Source organism: Cyprinodon tularosa, unplaced genomic scaffold (assembly GCF_016077235.1).
Source record: "Cyprinodon tularosa strain WSP-4 unplaced genomic scaffold, ASM1607723v1 ctg737, whole genome shotgun sequence".
Classification (NCBI taxonomy): domain Eukaryota; kingdom Metazoa; phylum Chordata; class Actinopteri; order Cyprinodontiformes; family Cyprinodontidae; genus Cyprinodon; species Cyprinodon tularosa.
In genome coordinates this window covers 377545-397148 of record NW_024039493.1, presented here as the reverse complement: position 1 = coordinate 397148, position 19604 = coordinate 377545, and the positions used below count along the sequence as shown (strand labels likewise).

The window sequence follows — 19604 nt, the reverse complement described above, 5'->3', positions numbered from 1 at the left end:
CCCCCCCCTCTCACCGCTTAACCTGCCGCTGCTGCAGTCAGGAGGACGCGCGTGGAAGTCATGGCGGAGCGACAGCCACCAGCGAAAGAGAAACTGCCCTTACTGCCCCTGCCGACAACTGCTTACACGGCAAACTTCGGTATAACCAGCATCTCATATCTAGCTGCTTGGAGGTGACTGTTATCGCTCTCACCGGTTCACACTCCATGCTGCGTACGCTGCTTGGACGCTTCTGGTCGCATGCGGTAGCCGCGCAGGTGCTGTGAGAGGGGTGGAGCTTGGAGGTGGGGCATGAGTGAAGCAGAGAGGATGGGGGAGTGGCGTGAAACCTGTCATAGCATCTTGATTCATGTGTCGCAGCTAATATACGCAACGGTTGAAACCAGAATCCTTTCCTTTCCCATTGAGTTGCATCCCAGTGTTCACGGGGATGGACGTCTGTGTCTTCGGCAGGCGTAGAGCTAACAGAACTGGCAGCGTTGCGAGGCAAGGGCTCAAACATGTACGGCTGGAAGCCTTCTACACCAAACCAAGCTTCTGCCGCCCTGGCGTCCTCTTCCACAACATCTTCGTCCCCGCTTTCCTCCTCTAAATAAAAAATGGATGACGGAGGAGACTCATCCACGACCTCCGACACTAAACTCTCCTCCTCTTGCATGTTTCCTCTGTCCATAGCGTTCCTTGACAGCGTCGTTTCTAAGCCACCAATTTAGTGCTACTTGGTCCCAATGGAATTTCCCATTGGGAACCTGCTAGCACTAAGTTGCTAACTGGTTAGCAAGATGCTTCCCACAAACCGGCCACAACCAAACTTGCTTGCTAACCTTCCACCATAACAAACCCGCCCCCTTGATAATCGACCAATCACATTCACTTTATTCACTGGTGTAAAGTCGGACACTGAGGAGAATTCAGGAATGCAACGTTTGGAACAGCCGCTTCCATACGCCTTTAAATGCAAAATCTTTGTATATTTTTATAATCTTGATATAATTCCTTTTCAAAGTGGGTCCCTCTGTCAGCTAAAGGCATCTTTTACAGTCTCTATACTTCCTTTAAAGATTAATCTATTACTAAATTAGTTGACAATTATTTCAATTATTGTTTCAGCCCCACTTCAGACGCCTTTTTTTGCAGAGCATCACTTGTGTGTGTTTGCAGGGCGTTTGGCTGTTGGTGGAGCTTTGAACCAAACGCTGCACATCAGCTGTTTAGACTCAGAATCTGTAACTTGACAAAAGGAGAAAAGGTCCAGATGTTGGTCTGGTTCTGCGAATCCTTCCCTCTGAGATGTTAGCATTAGACTTTGATTCAGTGTTAAACCCTCTGAGTCCTTAAATCCACCCTCCCTCCTTTTTAAAGGTGACTGGGCCTCATGCTGCCAGCATAGTAGCTCCACTCCAACACTGTTTTAATTAACATGGCCTGAGTTTGGCAGAGTGGCAGAGTGTGGGCGTTAGTGTAAACCAGCTGGCTGCTTTTGGACAGAGTCATCAAAGAGACCAGTGTTCCCATCCTCTGCTGACAGAGGCAGAGACGGCGCTGTCTGAGAGAGAACGGGCCGTGCTGCAAGTCCAGCACATGGCGAGGAAGGCGTGAGAGCCGCTCACATTTTCAATCAACGTGATACATCCTCCTCTCACTCCTGAGTGTTTTCACTGCTTCTCAGGCCAAACTGCGAAGACGGTCGGGGTTTCTGTGACCGATGTGGCGATAAAGGTTTCTCTGGCTCCAAACTTTCCAGCCACTCTGTAAAGTTCCAGCTTTCCTCTAAGTTTCTGAATTAAACTCTGGTTTCTGTTATGCTTTTTTTTTTCTCTCAGCAATCCTATGAGGTTCCCATCGCCATGAAAGCCGTGTTTGATTACATCGACACCTTTTCCTCCCGAATCCGGGAGATGGAGCAGCAGAAGAGAGACGGCATCGTCTGCAAAAAGGAAGACAAACCCCGATCTCTGGAAAACTTCCTGTCTAGGTAGGATTCAGAGCTGCTCAGTGCAGCAAAAAAAAAAAAAAAACAGGTTTGGCTGCTAATTACCATTATTTGACAAATTAATTCATCCGTCCAATAATTTTTACATTAATAATCGGGTAGCAACATGTTCCTTATAGATGATTTTTTTTACAAAATTAAACCAGATGAACTTTTCCACTTGAGGAGTTCTGGAAAGGGAATTCTATAATGCAGACAAAAAGTTTTTTTTCATAAATGCAAAATGTTTACATGTTGTTCACAATTTTTGTATAATTACTAAAGCATGTTTTACAGTCTCTATTGACTCGAATGGACAGAAAATCTGGTCGTCGTCAGCAAATTGAGGCAATAAAACTAGAAGTAATTGTGATTGTGACTGCAGGAAACATTCAAGTTCAGCGTGTGAAATCCAGAGCGGTTCAAAGAACGGTTCGGCTCCCTGTGGCAAACGGAGCAGAAAAAGGCCCCATGCCTCCTTATTGGAGCTGATATGAGCAGATTTGACCTAAATGATGTAATAATGACTGTGTCAGCATCATTTAAAGGCACACTATGAAACATTCTCCAGTTAATTAATGTGTTCCATAACGTTTTGGATGATTAAATGAGTCATTTTAGGTCAAACAAAGGTATTCTCGGCCGCCCTGGTGGTCTGTGGGGGAAATACCGCACTTGCAATAGCAGGAGCCCTCGGCCCGCACCCACAGGCTCAGAAGTCTCGTGCATCGCGAGTCGGTCTTGCTTTACGGCGAGAACTGCTACACGACCCCAGTGAAAGGCATGCTCGTTGCTAGCACAGTGGCGATATTTGTGCAGTTTTGATGGCGGAACCAGTGAGAAAACAACGAAAGCCCATGTCGGAGCGGGCAAGAAAGAGGAAAAGGGCTCTCTACCGCAGTAGACATGGTGATTCGTTGCGTTCGCCTGTCTGCTAAGCTCAAAACAACCGCGCCTGGCTTGACGGAGAAACCAGGGCCGTTTCTCAATTCACGAGAACACGAGTACGTACTCGCGTTCTCTCAAGCACGTATGTGTATTGGAACAGAAGCGTACTCATGACGTCATCACATGCAACGTTCTTTAGCATTTCTTTAACAGTCAAAACTATTTATTCCCTACACAAAACATTTTGAAAACAATATTTTTAATTTCTAAAGCTTAAAAAACATTAAAAAAAATTACCGAACCGCAAAAAACCGCCATCAGAACGAGTGGTAGTTCACACATAACTAGACCGAGAGAAGTGCACTACAGACGGGGTAACATTAGCCCTGGCTGCGGTTACCCTCGGAGGTCTGCTGGTCACTCTGGTCCGCTCAACGTCGGACTTTTTTTTAATTTCGCACTAACTCTGTAAACAGACCACACAGGGAGGCTTAAATGTATAATGTTATCGCCTCAAACGATTTCAAAACGTACTTTTGAAGAACAACAGCAGCAGAAAAGGGAATGTTTAACTTACCACTGTGAGCGCTGTCTGGAATCAAGCTGCGGCCGCGGGGCATTCTGGGGAAGCGGTCAGTCTGAAGAACGCACAAGTCTGCTCTGATGCATGCTCGATATGGAGGGCGGGGCAAGAACAACATCCGGGGATTTGGTGCGTTCTTGAGAATTGGAACGGTACTAGGGCTGAGGCTGATGACGTGCCACGAGCACACGAGAACGCTCAAGAACGCATATTGAGAAACGGCCCAGGAGAACAGCTGAGCATATTTACGACAGTGCACTTTTAATTTCGCCCTCTGGGGGGAGCCTCGCTGGAAAATCAACACCGGTTGCATAGTATACCTTTAATTAAATTCATTTTCAATTCAGTTTATTTCTATAGCTCCAATTCACATCATGTCATCTCAGGTCACTTTCCAGTTCACCAGATCATCCAGTCAGATTGATTCAAAGTTTTTCAGTCTGCTTCATCACCTGCAAAGAGATGTAAAAAGAACAGAACAACCAACAGACATAGTATGAGACGTACAATAAAGTATCACCTAGATACGATCGCATTCTGCACATCTCTGATGTTGCTGCTATTTTCAAATATCCATTACTATTGTTTATATTTTAACTCTTCACTATTATGTTATTCTTATATACTTGAATTCGAGAGAATGGCTTTTGATGCACAACTTGTAGAACAGAATTTTTGTACTTGTACTAAAAATTTGAACAGGTGTAAAAAAAAAAATTTTGTACTTGTGATTTTTTTTATTCTACACTTGCAAAAATTAGAATGTAAATCTCTCCACAACTTCAAATTCACACTTACAATGCAGAAATAGTTTTGAAACGAAATAACCTTCATAGATATTTCTCTCCAGGATGGAGTCACAGCCAAACAGGAACAGACCAGATGAAGCTACTATGAGAAAAAGCAGAGAGAGCAGAACGTTAGAGATTGAACTAACAGATTCTGCAGTGGGAGAATAGAGATAGAATGAAGCAGAATGATGAAAAAGGGGTCCCTATGTCCTCCAGCAGTCTAAGCCTATAGCAGCAGAACTATAGAGATAGAATGAAGCAGAATGATGAAAAATTCAACTGGTTTTATAAAAGTCTAATAATGTTTTAAAAGATCCGCTAAGAAACGGGCCATTAGATGCTGAGTGGTGCAGTTTTCTGCTCTGCAGACATTCAGAGGAGCTCCAACCCCTGCAGTTTGTCACGGCTAAATCAAGCCTGTCACATATTTTCACAGGATGTCTGAAGGATGTCCCGTGTTTCCATGGAGACCATGGAGAATTTAGTTTCCTTTACTGCTGGGATGTGACAGGTTTCTGACCATAATTTGGGGTTGACAGCTCCTGGAAGTAATTGCATGGGGATATGCCGAGTACATGCATACGCTGCTCATCTTGGAGCAGAGCTTTCACTGCTGCACTAAAGTGCCACTTAGATCCAGGCTGAAATTTACTGTGATTGCAGGTTCAGATGGAGACGTCGGCTGTTCATCATCTCCGCCCCCAGTGACGAGGAGTGGTCCTATCAGCAGCAGCTCTACGCCCTGAGCAGCCAGGCATGCAATCTGGGTGAGCCATCTGAAACAAGCCTGTCGCAGTTTGCAGCAGACGCTCAGCTGCGGCCGATCACTTCGTTCTGTTCAAGTTGGGAGGAAAAAAAAGCTGCAAAGTGAGGCAGTGTAGCGTTTCCAGGCGAGGTCTGAAGATCCACATCAGAATCTGGTGGACGACGTTAACCTGACTCCACCAGATGGATTTGCTCCTCATATCCATCTGGAAACCTTCCGTTGAAGTAATTTTGGGAAGGGGCGAAAATACTGGTTAGCTGATTGGCCTATGTTGGTGATAGACGGGCCAAATAAACCAATCAGATCAACGAAGCATATGACGTACTAACAGAGCGACGACGAAGAGGAGCCAATTGATAGATCAAACTCTCGCTGAAACCAGTCGGGAGAAGAGCAAAAACATCTTTTCCTCTGAGAAAAGCCTCCAGAGCAGTGTTTTGCTCTTCTTTCAGTGAAGAAATACTCTGTAATTCCCATAAAACTTGCTCCATAGCCACGCTAACGCTAGTTTCATCGGCTGAAGCCGCCATGTTCTTTAGACTGAACTGTCGCGCTTCTCGTTGCGTCACACCTCAACCTGCCTCAAAGCCAACGCTGATTGGACGTTCGTTTGGTGAATGGCTCCAAATTTTCTTTAACAGAGAGTAGCCAGACTAATCTGCGAGTGAAACCTTGAAAGCTCGTGAGATCAGGATGGTCTCAGAGGCAGCATCACAGGTCCAGGTGGGAAACCTAGATATCATCTCCTGACCAACACCAGCAGTCCTGATGACGGTTTGTTCAATCCCTCAAAGAGAAGCGATTCGAACGGCCTGGAGGCTGCAGCCACCACCTGGATAAGAGGCTCTTCTTCATTCTTAGAGCCCATCACCGTCTATCTGAGGCTAAGTGTCACGTTCACCTTATCTCCTGACCACAGGTGAGGGTTAGAAGGTAGAAGGTCAGGTAACCCTGAAAATGTTTCCGTTTGGCCCGGCGCTCTCCTCACTGAGCTCAGTCAGCTGCAAAAACCTTGACCAATCACAGCACTGCTCTCAGACACGCTGCAAGAAAAAAAGCTTCTCCACAGATCAGAACCAGCAGCGAGAACCCTGAAGATGGGACTGTGCGTATAAAAAGACGCGGTTTAGTTCTGCCGGAGCAGGACCTCCAGCTTCTCATGGAGGATGGTGCAGAGCAGGTTCCTGTCTATCCATCCATCTTAGGCTCCAGTCTGCCAGCGAGCCAGAAGGTAGAGATTGACCCAAACCAAACCAAGACCTCCGGGTTTCAGGACCGTCTCCTCTTCATGACCTAGCAATGAGGATGGCAGACTAGAGGAGGCCTGGGTGAGGCCAACCTAGACCAAAAACATGTTGAACCAATAAAACATTTCTGGTCCGACCAAAGCCCTTTAAAGCCGCAATCTAGTTCTGATTTCTACAGCAGGCAGATCATCCATCCTCCATCAGAGGCCTGGCCCCTGCATCAAAACAGTTAGCTACAAATTTGAACTCACTGCAAAACTGATCTAAAAATAAATAAAACTTACTGATAATAATTGTCTCTGAGATTAGATGAACAGGTGAATCAGAGCATCTGCCAATGGAAGGAGTATTTCTACTCCTAAGCGGTGTTGTTTTTTCGTCAAAGTTGACGAAATCGTTTTGCTGACGCTCCTTTTTTTCAACTGGTGAGCTAATCGTGGATCTTTGATGAATAAAACATGACTGGTCATAGGTTTGAGTTTTCGTCAATCAGACGAGACTAAATAAAAATTAGCAGGTCATCTGTCAGAGGTTTAAAATGCATCATTGCTGTAATCTGATCAGTATCAGCCGTGCTGCTGCGTCCTGTTTGATCCTGCCGCTCAGCGTTGCTCATTCTGCAGCAGCTCAGATGGATCATGGCAGCAGGGAGAAAATAACCCAGAATGATCCGGTACGGCGCGCTGAACTCTGACTAACTCTGATCTTCCAGCTGTGCAGAAATGCGTCGTTAGCTCAGAGTCTGCACTTTACGCTCCGCTCTGATGCTTCGCTCTCAGCAGTACAGCTCCTCCTGCTGTCGCTACTTAATAAACTAGATGTGGCTGATCATCCTCTGCCAAGCGTAAAGAATCCCTTTGTCTAACTATCTAGATTTTATTTCTTCCAGCTCACAGGAGGTGATGCTAAACATTCCTTCATTTCTACCAACAGGAATCCCTAAATTATATCCAGAGCAAATATTTCATTGTTTTCAGTTTATTTCTGGATAAAGATCCAGATGAAAAGGTTCATAGATCTTTGAATATTTCTCTCATTGTTCTCATTTATATCTATTTAAATATGATGTAAATGTTTCCTTGTATTTTCATTAATACATTTTCTCTTTTTCCTTTAAATATTTCAACGTTTTAGATAACATATTCATTCATTTAGGGCTGGGTTGCCATGGCGTTACAAGGCAGTTATGGAGGATCTCTGTATTTTTTATATCAAACCCTGTGAATTTAAATCTACTTTGACTCCTGAGCAGCAGGAACCGAGGGGCAGATTGAAGAAATAAATGACCAAATAGAAAGAAGAATGTTTTTGTTCTTTGCTTCTTTGCAGTTATGCAGATTTTATAGATCTGTGTTTAATGCAGAATTCATAGCAGATCAGGAAGTGTTTGCTTTGGGATGGAAACCTTGGATGATAAAATCATTCCTTTATTGGACATTCTGTTAGCTTCTGTCTGCTATATTAACCAATAGGATGTGTTGAACTAGATCTGCAATTTTTTAGCATTTGTGAGACACTTTTTTTTATAAAGTAGGGCATTAATTCACAAAAACAGTTTATTCTAATTCTATAGTCAAAGTTTTCTGTCCAACAGCAGTGATGATCTGCACGGCACCGTTCTATACCCAGCTATTGTAGCATCTAGGATAGAGCTGCAGGCTGGGAAAGAATCTGGTTGGTATTACAAATTATAAAGGTTCACGTTTTTAGCAACATAAAACTTTTAGTCGACTAAAACTATCATGTATTGTACATAAAATTGTCTTACCTGCTGAAATCAAGGGAATTTATTTAATTTATGTACTTATATTTCAGTATTTACTCCATCTTTGACAATCTGCGTTCTCCACCAACAGCTGAAGATTTAGGGTTGGATTTAAAGTCCAACAAATAAAAATAGGATTTTCTGCTCCATAGATTCAGTCAGAGGAATATCTCGGAGCGCGTTGATGTGATCCGCTGGTTCCTTCAGTAGATTTCACCAAAGTTGCTGTGCTCCATTTACTGTTTCGCTCGTGTGTTTTTTTTTTTTTTACCTGGAATATTTTCCTGCTTCCTTGCATCGTCTGTACTTCAACAGATCTAAAACAAAAAATCAAAGATGAGATTAGCTTCAAACTGGAAACTTTCTCTCTGGATTCCTCAGCTGTGTGCAGGAATTCTCAGAAAGATCCAAAAATTCCCCCAAATCTCCAAAGTTCTGGAAGTTTGTGCTTCCTGGTGACATTTACCTCATCCTGCCATAAGTTTTTCCTCCGGTCTATAAATGTATAAATAAATCCATTCTATGAGGAACTTTCTGGGATGTTGGAGCCGTATTTCTATGTGTGGGTCGGTGTGTTTGCTCAGAGGATCCCAGATGGCAGAATTGGCACCGATTAGTTTTTGTTTTTCCTTCCTCTGCAGGTCAACCTTTCCTCGCTTACTTAGAACTCAGTACCGTACATATCAGACAGGGGCGGGTGAAGAGGGGTTTACCATTAGGCAATACTACGCAGGTGCCTAGGGCCCCAAGTTCCTGGGGGCCCCATAAAACTCTGTTTCCATGTATGGTTAATACAACTATTGCTTATTTCTGCACATTAATTATGTTTTTGATAAAAATCCTTTGGCTAAAATGCCATCAGAACGCTGATAATATTAAGTGTGTCTCAGCCCCCCCCCCCTTCAGTGTCCACCATATTGGATCAGTCCATTTGCTGCACATGTTCAGAAAGGTCCAAACAGACAGCAGCAAACCATTTGAAAACAAACCATGCAAAGAGCAGTGTTGCCAACTTAGCGCTTTAGTCGCTATATTTAGCCACTTTTCAGACCCCTCTAGCACTTTGATTTCTAAAAAGCTCCTAGCGCCAAATCTAGAGACTTTTTTCTGCTTCTGGAGACTTTGGAGACAACATCTAAAAGCAGCGAACTCTGCTCTCCAGAGCGAGTAGATTGGTAACCCCGCCTCCTGCTCTCCTCTATCTTGTCTGCTGTCATGATTCATGCAGCTATTATTTCATCCAAATGAAACATGGAGAACAGAGAAGCAGATCATGGCTTGTCTACAGTGAAAAGAAGGACTGGGTTATTTACTTTGGCCTTTTTGGAAACACAGGAAGGAGCAATCAGCTAAGTGAGCTTAGTGCTTGGAAAAAATCTTTCATTCCTTTAGAGACAGCATGAAAAGTCAGCTGAGTACAAAACATAGAGAGGAAAACAAGAAGAAAAGGGACAAGAAGAGATGAAGATGCTGCAGTTATCAGCAACTTTCAGACGATTATACTAAAAGTCCTGGACAGAAGCGTCCCTCATGTCTAATTTTGTGAAATCAGCTGTATAAAATCATGGTTTCCTGTGGATGGCGGGACAGAGGAGGGTTAAACCTGCAGTTTCTCCATTTCCTGTCCAAAACAGAAAAATTAGGCATAAAACGACTTAAGAATAATCATCTCAAATGTGGGCCCCCTGCTGTCTTTGCCTAGGCCCCCAGTTTTTCCTTAATCCGCCCCTGCCCTGACTGGGCCTGAGAAGTTTGATCCTGATGTTTAGCAGCTGCTGAGGCCAGCGAACCTCCTCTGTTTGTGGAACAGCGATTGATTTTGTTCTGTCGCCATGTTTAGGTCTGAGGCACATCGCCGTCCTGAAGCTGGTCGGTACGGAGCTGCCGGACATGGGCGGAGTCCTGGAACTTTATCCCATCAATGGTAAGCTTTATGTAGAAAAGGAGATTACTAATGAGCACACAAGCTTTGGTTATCCTGGGAGGCACTAAACAGTGTTGAACTCATATAGGTAACCATGGAAACGGCGAACATTATTCACAGTCAGGGCAGTTTGGGATGACCTCAGTCTACCGCATCACTTTGATAGAAGTTATTTAAAGTATTTCTTCTATAATAGCTCCATCAATCAGCGGACTGCTGCAGGCGGTCAGACTGAGGTCTGCACCAACGGGACACTCAAACACCACATTTATCAGACCCAGCCTCATGCATGCAGCAGCTGGCCCCTCATTCATCTCTAAAGTGGTTTTAAAGAGTCGCTGGTGGGAAATATTCCCCAGCTGTCTGCAGAACCGGCCAGTTCATTTCCAGCTCGTTCCACACAGAGTGAGCGAAAGGTGGGAATGTTTAAACTGTTTCCAGGGGAAATCTCTGAAGGTATCAGCACCCTAAAAACTTTAGGCAGTCAGAAAATGATGCAGGAAGTTCTTTTCATTAGGAAACAAAACAGTAAAAGTCTTTTAGGGCAGAGCTGATGGTTTTCCAGCTGGAGCTGCTCACAACCTCAGCACCAGATCTGAGACAGAAGAGCTTCGACATCGTGAAAACGGTGGAGTCATTATCCAGCGATCAGCTCCATCCATAAGGACCAGAGCAGAGCTGCTGGACGGGAACAACCAGGGTCGGCTTGTTGCTTCACCAAATATGGATCAATCCATGTTTGGATTTTGCTTGATACGCGATACAATGAACTGTTTTTACCCTTGATTTGAGCTAGTAAATACGATTCTTTGCCAATTAAATTATATTTACTCTTAAAATAAGATAATTAGATAATAAGCACTTAAAGTAAGACAATGCAATTGTTTTTTTCTCATTTTAAATGTAAATTGTCTTGTTCTATTGGCAAAGTGTCTCACTGACTTCAGTTTAAGAAAAAAGGAACCTATGTTAAGAAAAAATTATTTATGTAGAATTCCTTGTTTTGCAATGTGTAACAGATTGAGATCGGGGGAAGTTTTTAACCAAGAAATGGGTCAAAGTGACTCAAGTTGGAATAACAAACGTGTTTCTGGGCTCTGGAGGAAGCTGGAGTACCTGGAGAGAACCTCTGTGTCCGGAAGGAATGTCTTTTTTTTCTTAAAATAAGTGCAATTGTTGTTGAATTGAGGAGGTAAGTGAGACCCTTTGCCAATGGAACAAGACTATTTACATTTAAAATAAGAAAAAAACAATTGCATTGTCTAATTTCAAGTGCATAATTATTTAATTTTAAGAGTAAAACATCTCATTCTATTGGCAAATCATCTTCTTTACCTCAAATTAAGGTAAAAACACTTAGTTTAAGAAATGGTGACTTATTTCTAGATCGTATTCGTGGTGCAGTTGGGATTTGAACCAAGAACCTTCTTGTTATGAGGCAGCAATGCAAAGAGCTCCTGATTTAAGACTTGAAGGTGATGAGGATGAGTCTCCATATGAGGCTGTAGGAGCTCCAGACAGCGTAGATGATAAGCAGAGCTAACGCTGGACGAACCCTCCTAGCTTCCAGGTAAAATGATGATAGCATCTTAAAGCTAAAGTGGAGGATGTTGTTTTTTCGGGTGGATCATCTACATCAGTGGTCCTCCTAACTGTCAATCATTCTGGTGATATGTTTACGTAAGGCCGTCCTACGCGCTCGTCCCCATTTTCACTGACCGCTGGTGAGTCTGACATGGTGGAAAAATTGCAAATCTTCTTTCGTAAAGTAATCTTGTTTGAGTGAAGCAAACAGCAACTTTTAAACCGAGCGGGCACGAGGAGAAACGGGCTCCTGCACGCTCTCGCACTGTTCAACAGGCATTCCCTCTCAGGAGCGGGTGCAGAGTTGTGCATGCTTTTTTTTTTATTTGAAGTGGAGAGGGCGGGTCTTTTTTAAAAGTTCCACTATAGCTTTAAATTAGCATCTTTAAATCTGAAAGCTTGGGATTTGATTCCAGCTTCCTGCTGCTAATTGTCCATGAGCCCCTGAGCAAGGCGCCTGACCCCTGGTTGCCCAGCGACCTCTGTGTTAGTGTTTGGCTTTCAGTGTGACTGGGTGTGGTTATAGTGCAAAGGGCTGATTGGTGAGACTGCATCTGATTCTGCCCTGACAGCCTTATTACCACTGACTGATGTCCAGCACAGAGCAGGAGGCCCATAAATGATCCTCGGTGTCCAAAGGTTCATAAACGTCTGTCCTCAGAGGACGGAGGATCAGCCTCTGCTTCTGGGAGACACACAGCTCAAACTGAACCATTCCTGTGGAACAGCAGCTCTCAGAAAACACTTCCAGGTGGGAGTGAGAAGCTTCCTCAGCGTCTCCATGAGTTTTCTCTGTGTGGAAGGAGGCGGCCATGTTGAACCCTCCCCCGCTGTTTGCTGGTGACGCCTTCACATCCCTGCTGTTCTGTGAAAGTTGACCTCAGCGTCGGATAAACTGATTCCAGATGGTCTGTGTGCTGCAGTTGGTGGATGGTTCTCCGTAGAAACGTTTGTGCTGTCAGCGCACACACGATGAGTCACGCTGATGTTCTTCAAGATGGAAGATATTACTGGAACATCCTGAACAGATGGAGCGTGCTATCAAACCTTTGGGGGGGGGGATTCTGACACCTGAGCTGCAGCCTTCATCTCCAGGCCTCCTCTGGCTTTCTGGAAGCGTCCATCTGTGGGTTAGCCCTGCTTAGATCAGGGATTCCACAGGCAGCTCAGGCCGCAGCTTCTCCTGGCACATCCAGGGCTTCTGGGTGTCATAAAGTCTGAATAAACAACCTTTGGTTCTTTTGGCTCCAAGCACAGATCACAGCTGACTCTATAGCGTCCAGATTCTTATTTCTTTCCTCTGTTTTGGTGTTTTTCAGCAGCTACTTTTCTTTAACAACAGTTACATTACTCCTCTCATCCGTTATTTTTAAATTAGAGGAACCACATCTTCAAGAAGCAGGACAGGTGGAGCTTCTGACATTCTGAAACATCTGGTAACAATGGCTAGATAATAAAATAATGTCATCTTATGCCATGCAAAAATAGTCTGCTCTCGTAAATATTCAACTACTAAAGGAGGCTCTGATCCCTCCCATTGGACTGGCCATGGAGGTCAGCAGGGGGGGTTAATGGTCGTTAGCGGGTTCTGAACTCCCTCAAAATCACTCTGACAAGGGATTTTGGTCACATGGCTTAATGAAGTGTGAGTCAGGTGAGGGCGGATGGGAAGTGAATCATCGAGTATTCTTCCTAAAAGGTCTTTTTGAAGTCCTAGGGAAGCAGCCGTTCCAACCGTTGCATTTCCGAATTCTCCCAGTGGTGCCCGACTTTACACGAGTGAATAAAGTGAATTTGATTGGTCGATTATCAAGGGGGCGGGATTGTTGTGGCGGAAGGTTTGCAAGCAAGTTGTGTTGTACCCGGTTTGTGGGAAGCATCTTGCTAACCAGTTAGCATCTTAGTGCTAGCAGGTTCCCAATGGGAAATTCCATTGGGACCAAGTAGCACTAAATTGGTGCCTTAGAAACGACGCTGTCAAGGAACGCTATGGACAGCGGAAACATGCAAGAGGAGGAGAGTTTAGTGTCGGAGGTCGTGGATGAGTCTCCTCCGTCATACATTTTTTATTTAGTGGAGGAAAGCGGGGACGAAGATGTTGTGGAAGAGGACGCCAGGGCGGCAGAAGCTTGGTTTGGTGTAGAAGGCTTCCAGCCGTACATGTTTGAGCCCTTGCCTCGCAACGCTGGCAGTTCTGTTAGCTCTACGCCTGCCGAAGACACAGACGTCCATCCCCGTGAACACTGGGACGCAACTCAATGGGAAAGGAAAGGATTCTGGTTTCAACCGTTGCGTATATTAGCTGCGACATATGAATCAAGATGCTATGACCGAAAACATTTGAGAGAATATCGTCGATAAAGAGAACATTTATATACATGTTTAACCCAGAATGATTTGACATTTAAATATGATTCAGACGACTTTAAGTAGGTGAAAGGTTCTGTCCTCCTCTGTTGAGAGATTGTTTTTCCAAGTTTTCAAAGATGGCTTCCTTAACCCCTCTCTCAAACCATCTGTCTTCTTTAGCCAGATTATATATCGTTGTTGTCCTCAAATGAGTGTCTTTTAAGCCGGGCGTACACTGTACCATTTTTTGCCCTTTTCGGGCTGATTCTCCAGTCATGCGAGACTTTTCAGCCTCATCGTGCGTGCTGCGTGGTGTAGTGTACAGCGGGTAACAAGGGCCGATCAGCCTCTAATGACCGCCTCCCCATCAGGAACCATAAGGTCAGGAGAAAATCAAACACGTTTGAAATCCAGTCGTCCCTCCTGAGGCGTTGGTGGGTAAATCCTGCTGTTGAAGCAGAGCTACGAGCTGATTTACCAGAACCTCCAGCACTGGGCAAACAAGGGAAATCTTCTTCCAAATTGACGAGTCTGACTAGAGGTCCATCTCTCTGCGCTGAGTCAGAAGTGTGGTTTTTGGCTGCACAGTGTGAGCAGGTAGATCGCATCAGAGCGTCGGGTCGCAGTGTGAGAGCAAACTTCGTGAGATGTGAGCTTTTAAACCCTGAGGTTTCATCGTTCAGTTTGAGCTGCAGCTGCGTGCAACAATTGAGAATATCGCACAGTGGATGCCCGGCTTTAGCCTTCAGGTGTGGGTGAATAACTGAGTCCTTTCTTGAGGAGTTATCCCTCCTGTGTGGAGCCATGCGTCTGTGTAGTGGTTGCTTGGTCTCTCCAGTGTACAATTCTGGCCACTTCTTCACTGCACTGACTGGTGATTTATGCCATAAACCACCAAGACGTCTCCCTTTGTTTCCTTAACAATAAGCAAAATGGTGAAATGCTTTGGGTTACAGAGCTGCACAGTTCTGTAAAGCCTCATTTAAGACTTTAGATACCAAAGCCAGAATTAGAGTCCAGGATAAGATGGAGGTCCAACAAAAGCCAAAAGAGGCTGCAAAGCCAACTTTGACTTCTGCCGAAATGCGTCTTACTCTCCTTCTTCTGTTCTGTCTCCAGGCAGCGCTACTGTGGAGCGTGAAGGCCTCTCTGCCACCCTGGTGAAGGACATGAGGAACTACTTCCAGATCAGCCCTGAGTACTTCTCCATGCTGCTGGTGGGGAAAGACGGCAACGTGAAGTCCTGGTATCCTTCGCACATGTGGTCCATGGCCATCGTCTATGACCTGGTGGACTCCATGCAGCTTCGCCGGCAGGAGATGGCCATCCAGCAGTCGCTGGGCATGCGCTGCCCAGAGGACGAGTACGGTGGATACGGCTACCATCAACACGGCTATGAACATGGTTACCAGGACGGCTATCACCAGGGTTACGGTTACTAGACAATGAGTGACAGTCCTGTTTGCTGCTTCTCTGCACCTTTAGCTCAGATATCCCTTCATCGTGTTCTCTAACCATCCTTTACTCCTTAGTCGAGGATGTAGACAATCTTTTGAAATGTTCTGTGGCACTTAAAGGAAGCTCTTTTCATGTACCCACTTCTTTTCCACATCAGGTGCGTGTAATGGGCTCGTATGCAGATGAGGCCGGAGGATCAGGGACGCTCTGCGTACTGCGGCAGCTTTTCACGTATTTGTCGCCGTCAGGCATCAAGTACTCTTGTAGGGTCGTCTACCCCCCTCACATGCTTCGTTGAATCCACGTGTTCACGGTTTCAGGACTGGTGGTTTTGTTGTAGATACTGGGCTTAAAGACGTATTTATTGGAAATCTGTGGCATCTCAAGTGCAATTACTGGGCTTTGTTAGACTTTTTTTTTTTTACATTACTTCCCTTCTGGAAAGTCTCTGTCGTTCTACGAGAGTCCTATTTATACCATTTTAGCAAATATGACAAATAAAAATGTGTACTGTTTGTGTTTTCAACTGGAGGACTTTTTGAAGTAAAGCCTGATTTAGTCCCATGGATTCTCACACTGATCCTTCCTGACTGCGATACCTTCTGGTTTCCTGCTGTCTGGATGTTAGGATACTATTAGAATAAAACTATTTAAACCTCCTGCTTAAAACGCTTTTGCAGAAGTTAGAGGATCAACTTCAGCTTTTTACTATTTACTCTAAAAGTGTAAAAGTACAATTATTAAAACTACTTAAAACATGAAAGTCAAAGTAATGCAGGAAAAACTATTAAGGCCAGAAGCTTTCCTGCTTTAAAGGAAGATTTTTCTACACTTCTGGATGATAACTTTTATAACTAATGGTAACAGCGTCACATTTACCTTTGCATAATCTTGAAAAACTATTTATTTTGGTATGTGGTGAGCAACAAGTTGGGGCAGCACCGAGTCCAACCACAGAGAAAGTCTGGGAAAGACTGCTCCCCCCCGGTCCCAGATAAAGCAGAACAAAATGGAAACTAATTATTCTGATGTTTTTTTATATTTTCTTGGCCATAATAAAAATTTGCTTAAATTAAACAAAACTAACGCGTCTATTTTTAAAATTTAAGGAGTAGCGAGTAGTAATAAGTACAAAAAAATGTAAGGAGTAGAAGTAAAAAGTTGTCTAAAAAAAGAATTACTCCAGTAAAATAACGATAGCCAATATTCCTACTTAAAGGCTTACTTGACACCTCTGCCCCCCCAAAGATAACGTTTATTTTAACGCAACACAAACGCAACACTGACAAACTGATCTAAGAGTAATTTCTACATTAGAGAAGGTCATTATAAATTTGCTCCACATTGAAAAATGACCCAACTATGTTGCATTCATACATTTTAACTGAATCACCTGCAAAAGCTGAAAGTGTGAGTTGCATCCTAAAGATAAACATCCAGACCTAATCTGAGCAGAGTGTCTGCAGTTCAATGCAGTGAGGAATGCTCTGATCTTTATATTAGAGAAACCAAACAACCTCTCCACAGACGCATGGCCCAACACAGAAGAGCGCCCTCCTCTGGACAAGACTCCACGCTACATCTACACCTGATGGACAAAGAAGGACCAGAATGTTCACATTTTGGACAAAGAAGACAGGTGGTTTGAGAGGAAGGAAGCATCTATGCTAAGAAAGAAAAATCTGGACTCAGATTTCAGCTTCCAAAAACATACATTTAGCGACTGAGTTGATCCCTTTTCTGCAGCCCTAAACGCCTGTACAGGAGAGTGGAGGACCTCACCTGTTCAGCCAGGCCAACTATTCCCTCTAACGACCCCCCTTTCAGAGACATAGACAGGTATGGGGCATTGCAGGCTAACAAAGAAGCCAAGCGACCCCCATTCCAAAGGGGGGGACCCGTTCATCCGTTTCTATCTGCATGTTTTCTAAACTAAAACCAGGCTTTGTTGGGCTGCTGGATAAAACCTGGAACTAAACGCTATTTCTGACATTTTGGATTGAAAAAGCTTCCTGGATGGAAGAGAAACGTCTTCAAACTTGGAAACAAAGTCGACTGTTTTTTAATGTTTCTTTTTTGGATGACTACCACCTGAATGACTGAGAATCTTCACCAGCATGTGGTGCATTCCTACGTTTTAACTGGACCACCTGCGAAAGCTGAAAGTAGGAGTTGGAGAGTCGATGCAACAGGAAGTACCTCTGCATTCAGGATGACGGCTGTTCACACGGCAGGCAGAGCAATCCCACTCTTCACCGTTTCCACCAGGCTGAAGGAAAAGAAGAGGATGTGTGAAGGAGTCCAGCGGCCCTGAGCGGCGCCGCTTTGAGCCGGCGGTTCTGTGAGGCTGCTCCCTCCTGCAACAGCTGCTTCTAAAATATCCAAACCAAACTCTCTGACAAATAAACATAGAAAACTTGCATGTCCTATTACACAAAATAACCCTTAATAATTCATCTAGAGCAGAAAGAGATTTTTTTTGGTGTGAGCAGATTGAGCGTCAGATACGTTGATATGCATTGGAGAGAAGTTCTGGACAAGTTATGCAGAAGTTACTCAGAGGTTTAGGATCAGCTAGACGCCACGACTGATGAGGAACTGATGCTGAATGGATGTCAGCCATCAGATAACTGACGCTTAAAGGAAAAGTCTGGTCAGCAGGAATAACCAATGTATCATTTTTTATACCTAAAACGAATATATTTGCGATGATTTAATGAATTTAGCGTTAATCAGTAAAAAATAGTAATTTTCCTTGTGATCACAGAGTCTGGGAGCGGCCATCTTTGCCCAAATCTAGTAGCCCCTCCCTCCTGCCATCTTCCAGCAGTGACGTCACGGTGCGGTAAGCCTAGCGCCATTCTCCCCGCTTTCCAAGCTAAATCAATGGGAACTACTAGACACATCTGCAATCAACAACAATTATTGAAGATTTCCAGAGGACTTCACCATTGAAATTCACCAGAGCTATAGTGAAACTGACAATGCCCACGTGCATGGCAGCTGGATGCTGGAATACATCGGGTAAAAGTGGAAAAAAGAGTTATCCACCTTTCTGATTCCTGATCCTCCACGGACGGGTTGGTCGTTGGATCGCCAACTTGAAGAGGGAGGATTTGCCATCGAACTTCTGGCCAGAGAAAAAACCCGTAATATGTAGCCAACATTTGGAAGAAGAATGTTTTCAAGATGACTTGGATAATAGCGCGTTGTGACAAACACCAGATACAGCACTGGGACTTGATCAACAGCCGATACCGCACCGTGACAATGTCACTAACCAGTAGGTGGCAGTAGTGTTCTTTGACAAACATGGATGCCTCCAGTAAAGCACATTCACATGAAAATTACTCTGAATTAAAAACACTGATCATTTATTGAACATGATCTGATATATATTTAATATTCATCATTTCATATTTTTAGAAGTTTGGATTCTGAATATGAACATACTTTTAAAGCCAAAGGGAAAAGGTGGACAAAGATTTAAATCTGCTGTGCCGAGGATGTTCATCCCAGATCTTTGGAGCTGAAACAGTGAAGCTCGGTTCCTCTGATCTTCGTTTTAGGATCTCAGGATCAGCTGAGCTGAGAGAGCGAGTCGGTCTATAAGGATGATGTACGGTATGGAGGACCAACTCTGCCATATTAAAAAATAAATACAGAAATAAATAAATGCTCAATAAATAAATAAGCATACAATTAATTGCCACCAAAAATACAATAAACAAATAAATGTAAGTAGAAATTAAATTATACAGTGAGACATAAATGTAAATAACTCTGTCATTTATATTCTTCAACTTTATTTTTTAATTACTTATATTTTTAAGTATTTATTTATGTGCATGTTATCATATTTTTGTCTGTTTTATTCTTCCTTTGTATTTTTTTACCCTAGTTATTTCTTCTCCGCTATTTATTTCTGCCTCATTATGCAAATGAGGAGGGGGTTGGTCCTCCATAAAGAATACGGTTATAAACAACATAAAGTGAACTAAAACTTTTCTGTTTAGAGGCTCTGAATTCTGTGTAGAATACTTCCATCAGCTTTACAACGACGGCGGAGTTTAGTGACGAGTACGGAAGACGATTAGGGCCACTGGAAAAAAGTTAACTGATTTTTTTACTTTTATTCTGACTTTAGTTAGAATTATGACTTTATATTTATTTATTTTTAGGAATAAAGCCACTGGAACATTTTTTAAGTTTTTTTTTTTATTTTATTTTATATACCGGTAAGAAAAATGTCAGAATTCTGGGGGAAAAAAAGAAAG

The 19604-nt window shown here is 43.6% G+C and overlaps 1 protein-coding gene across 2 annotated transcripts in view; it reads left to right on the top strand.

Annotated features, from left to right (window-relative positions):
* ccdc80 (coiled-coil domain containing 80) overlaps positions 1 to 15895 on the top strand; it is a 39028-nt gene extending 23133 nt beyond the window's left edge. For both annotated transcript variants that reach the window (XM_038269717.1, XM_038269716.1), the window contains 4 exons: positions 1824 to 1975; positions 4898 to 5001; positions 9853 to 9936; positions 14989 to 15895. In XM_038269717.1, coding sequence (XP_038125645.1) covers positions 1824 to 1975; positions 4898 to 5001; positions 9853 to 9936; positions 14989 to 15311 — 663 coding nt within the window. In that variant the 3' untranslated portion in view covers positions 15312 to 15895. The remainder of the gene's footprint in view (positions 1 to 1823; positions 1976 to 4897; positions 5002 to 9852; positions 9937 to 14988) is intronic.
* Positions 15896 to 19604: the final 3709 nt, after the last annotated feature.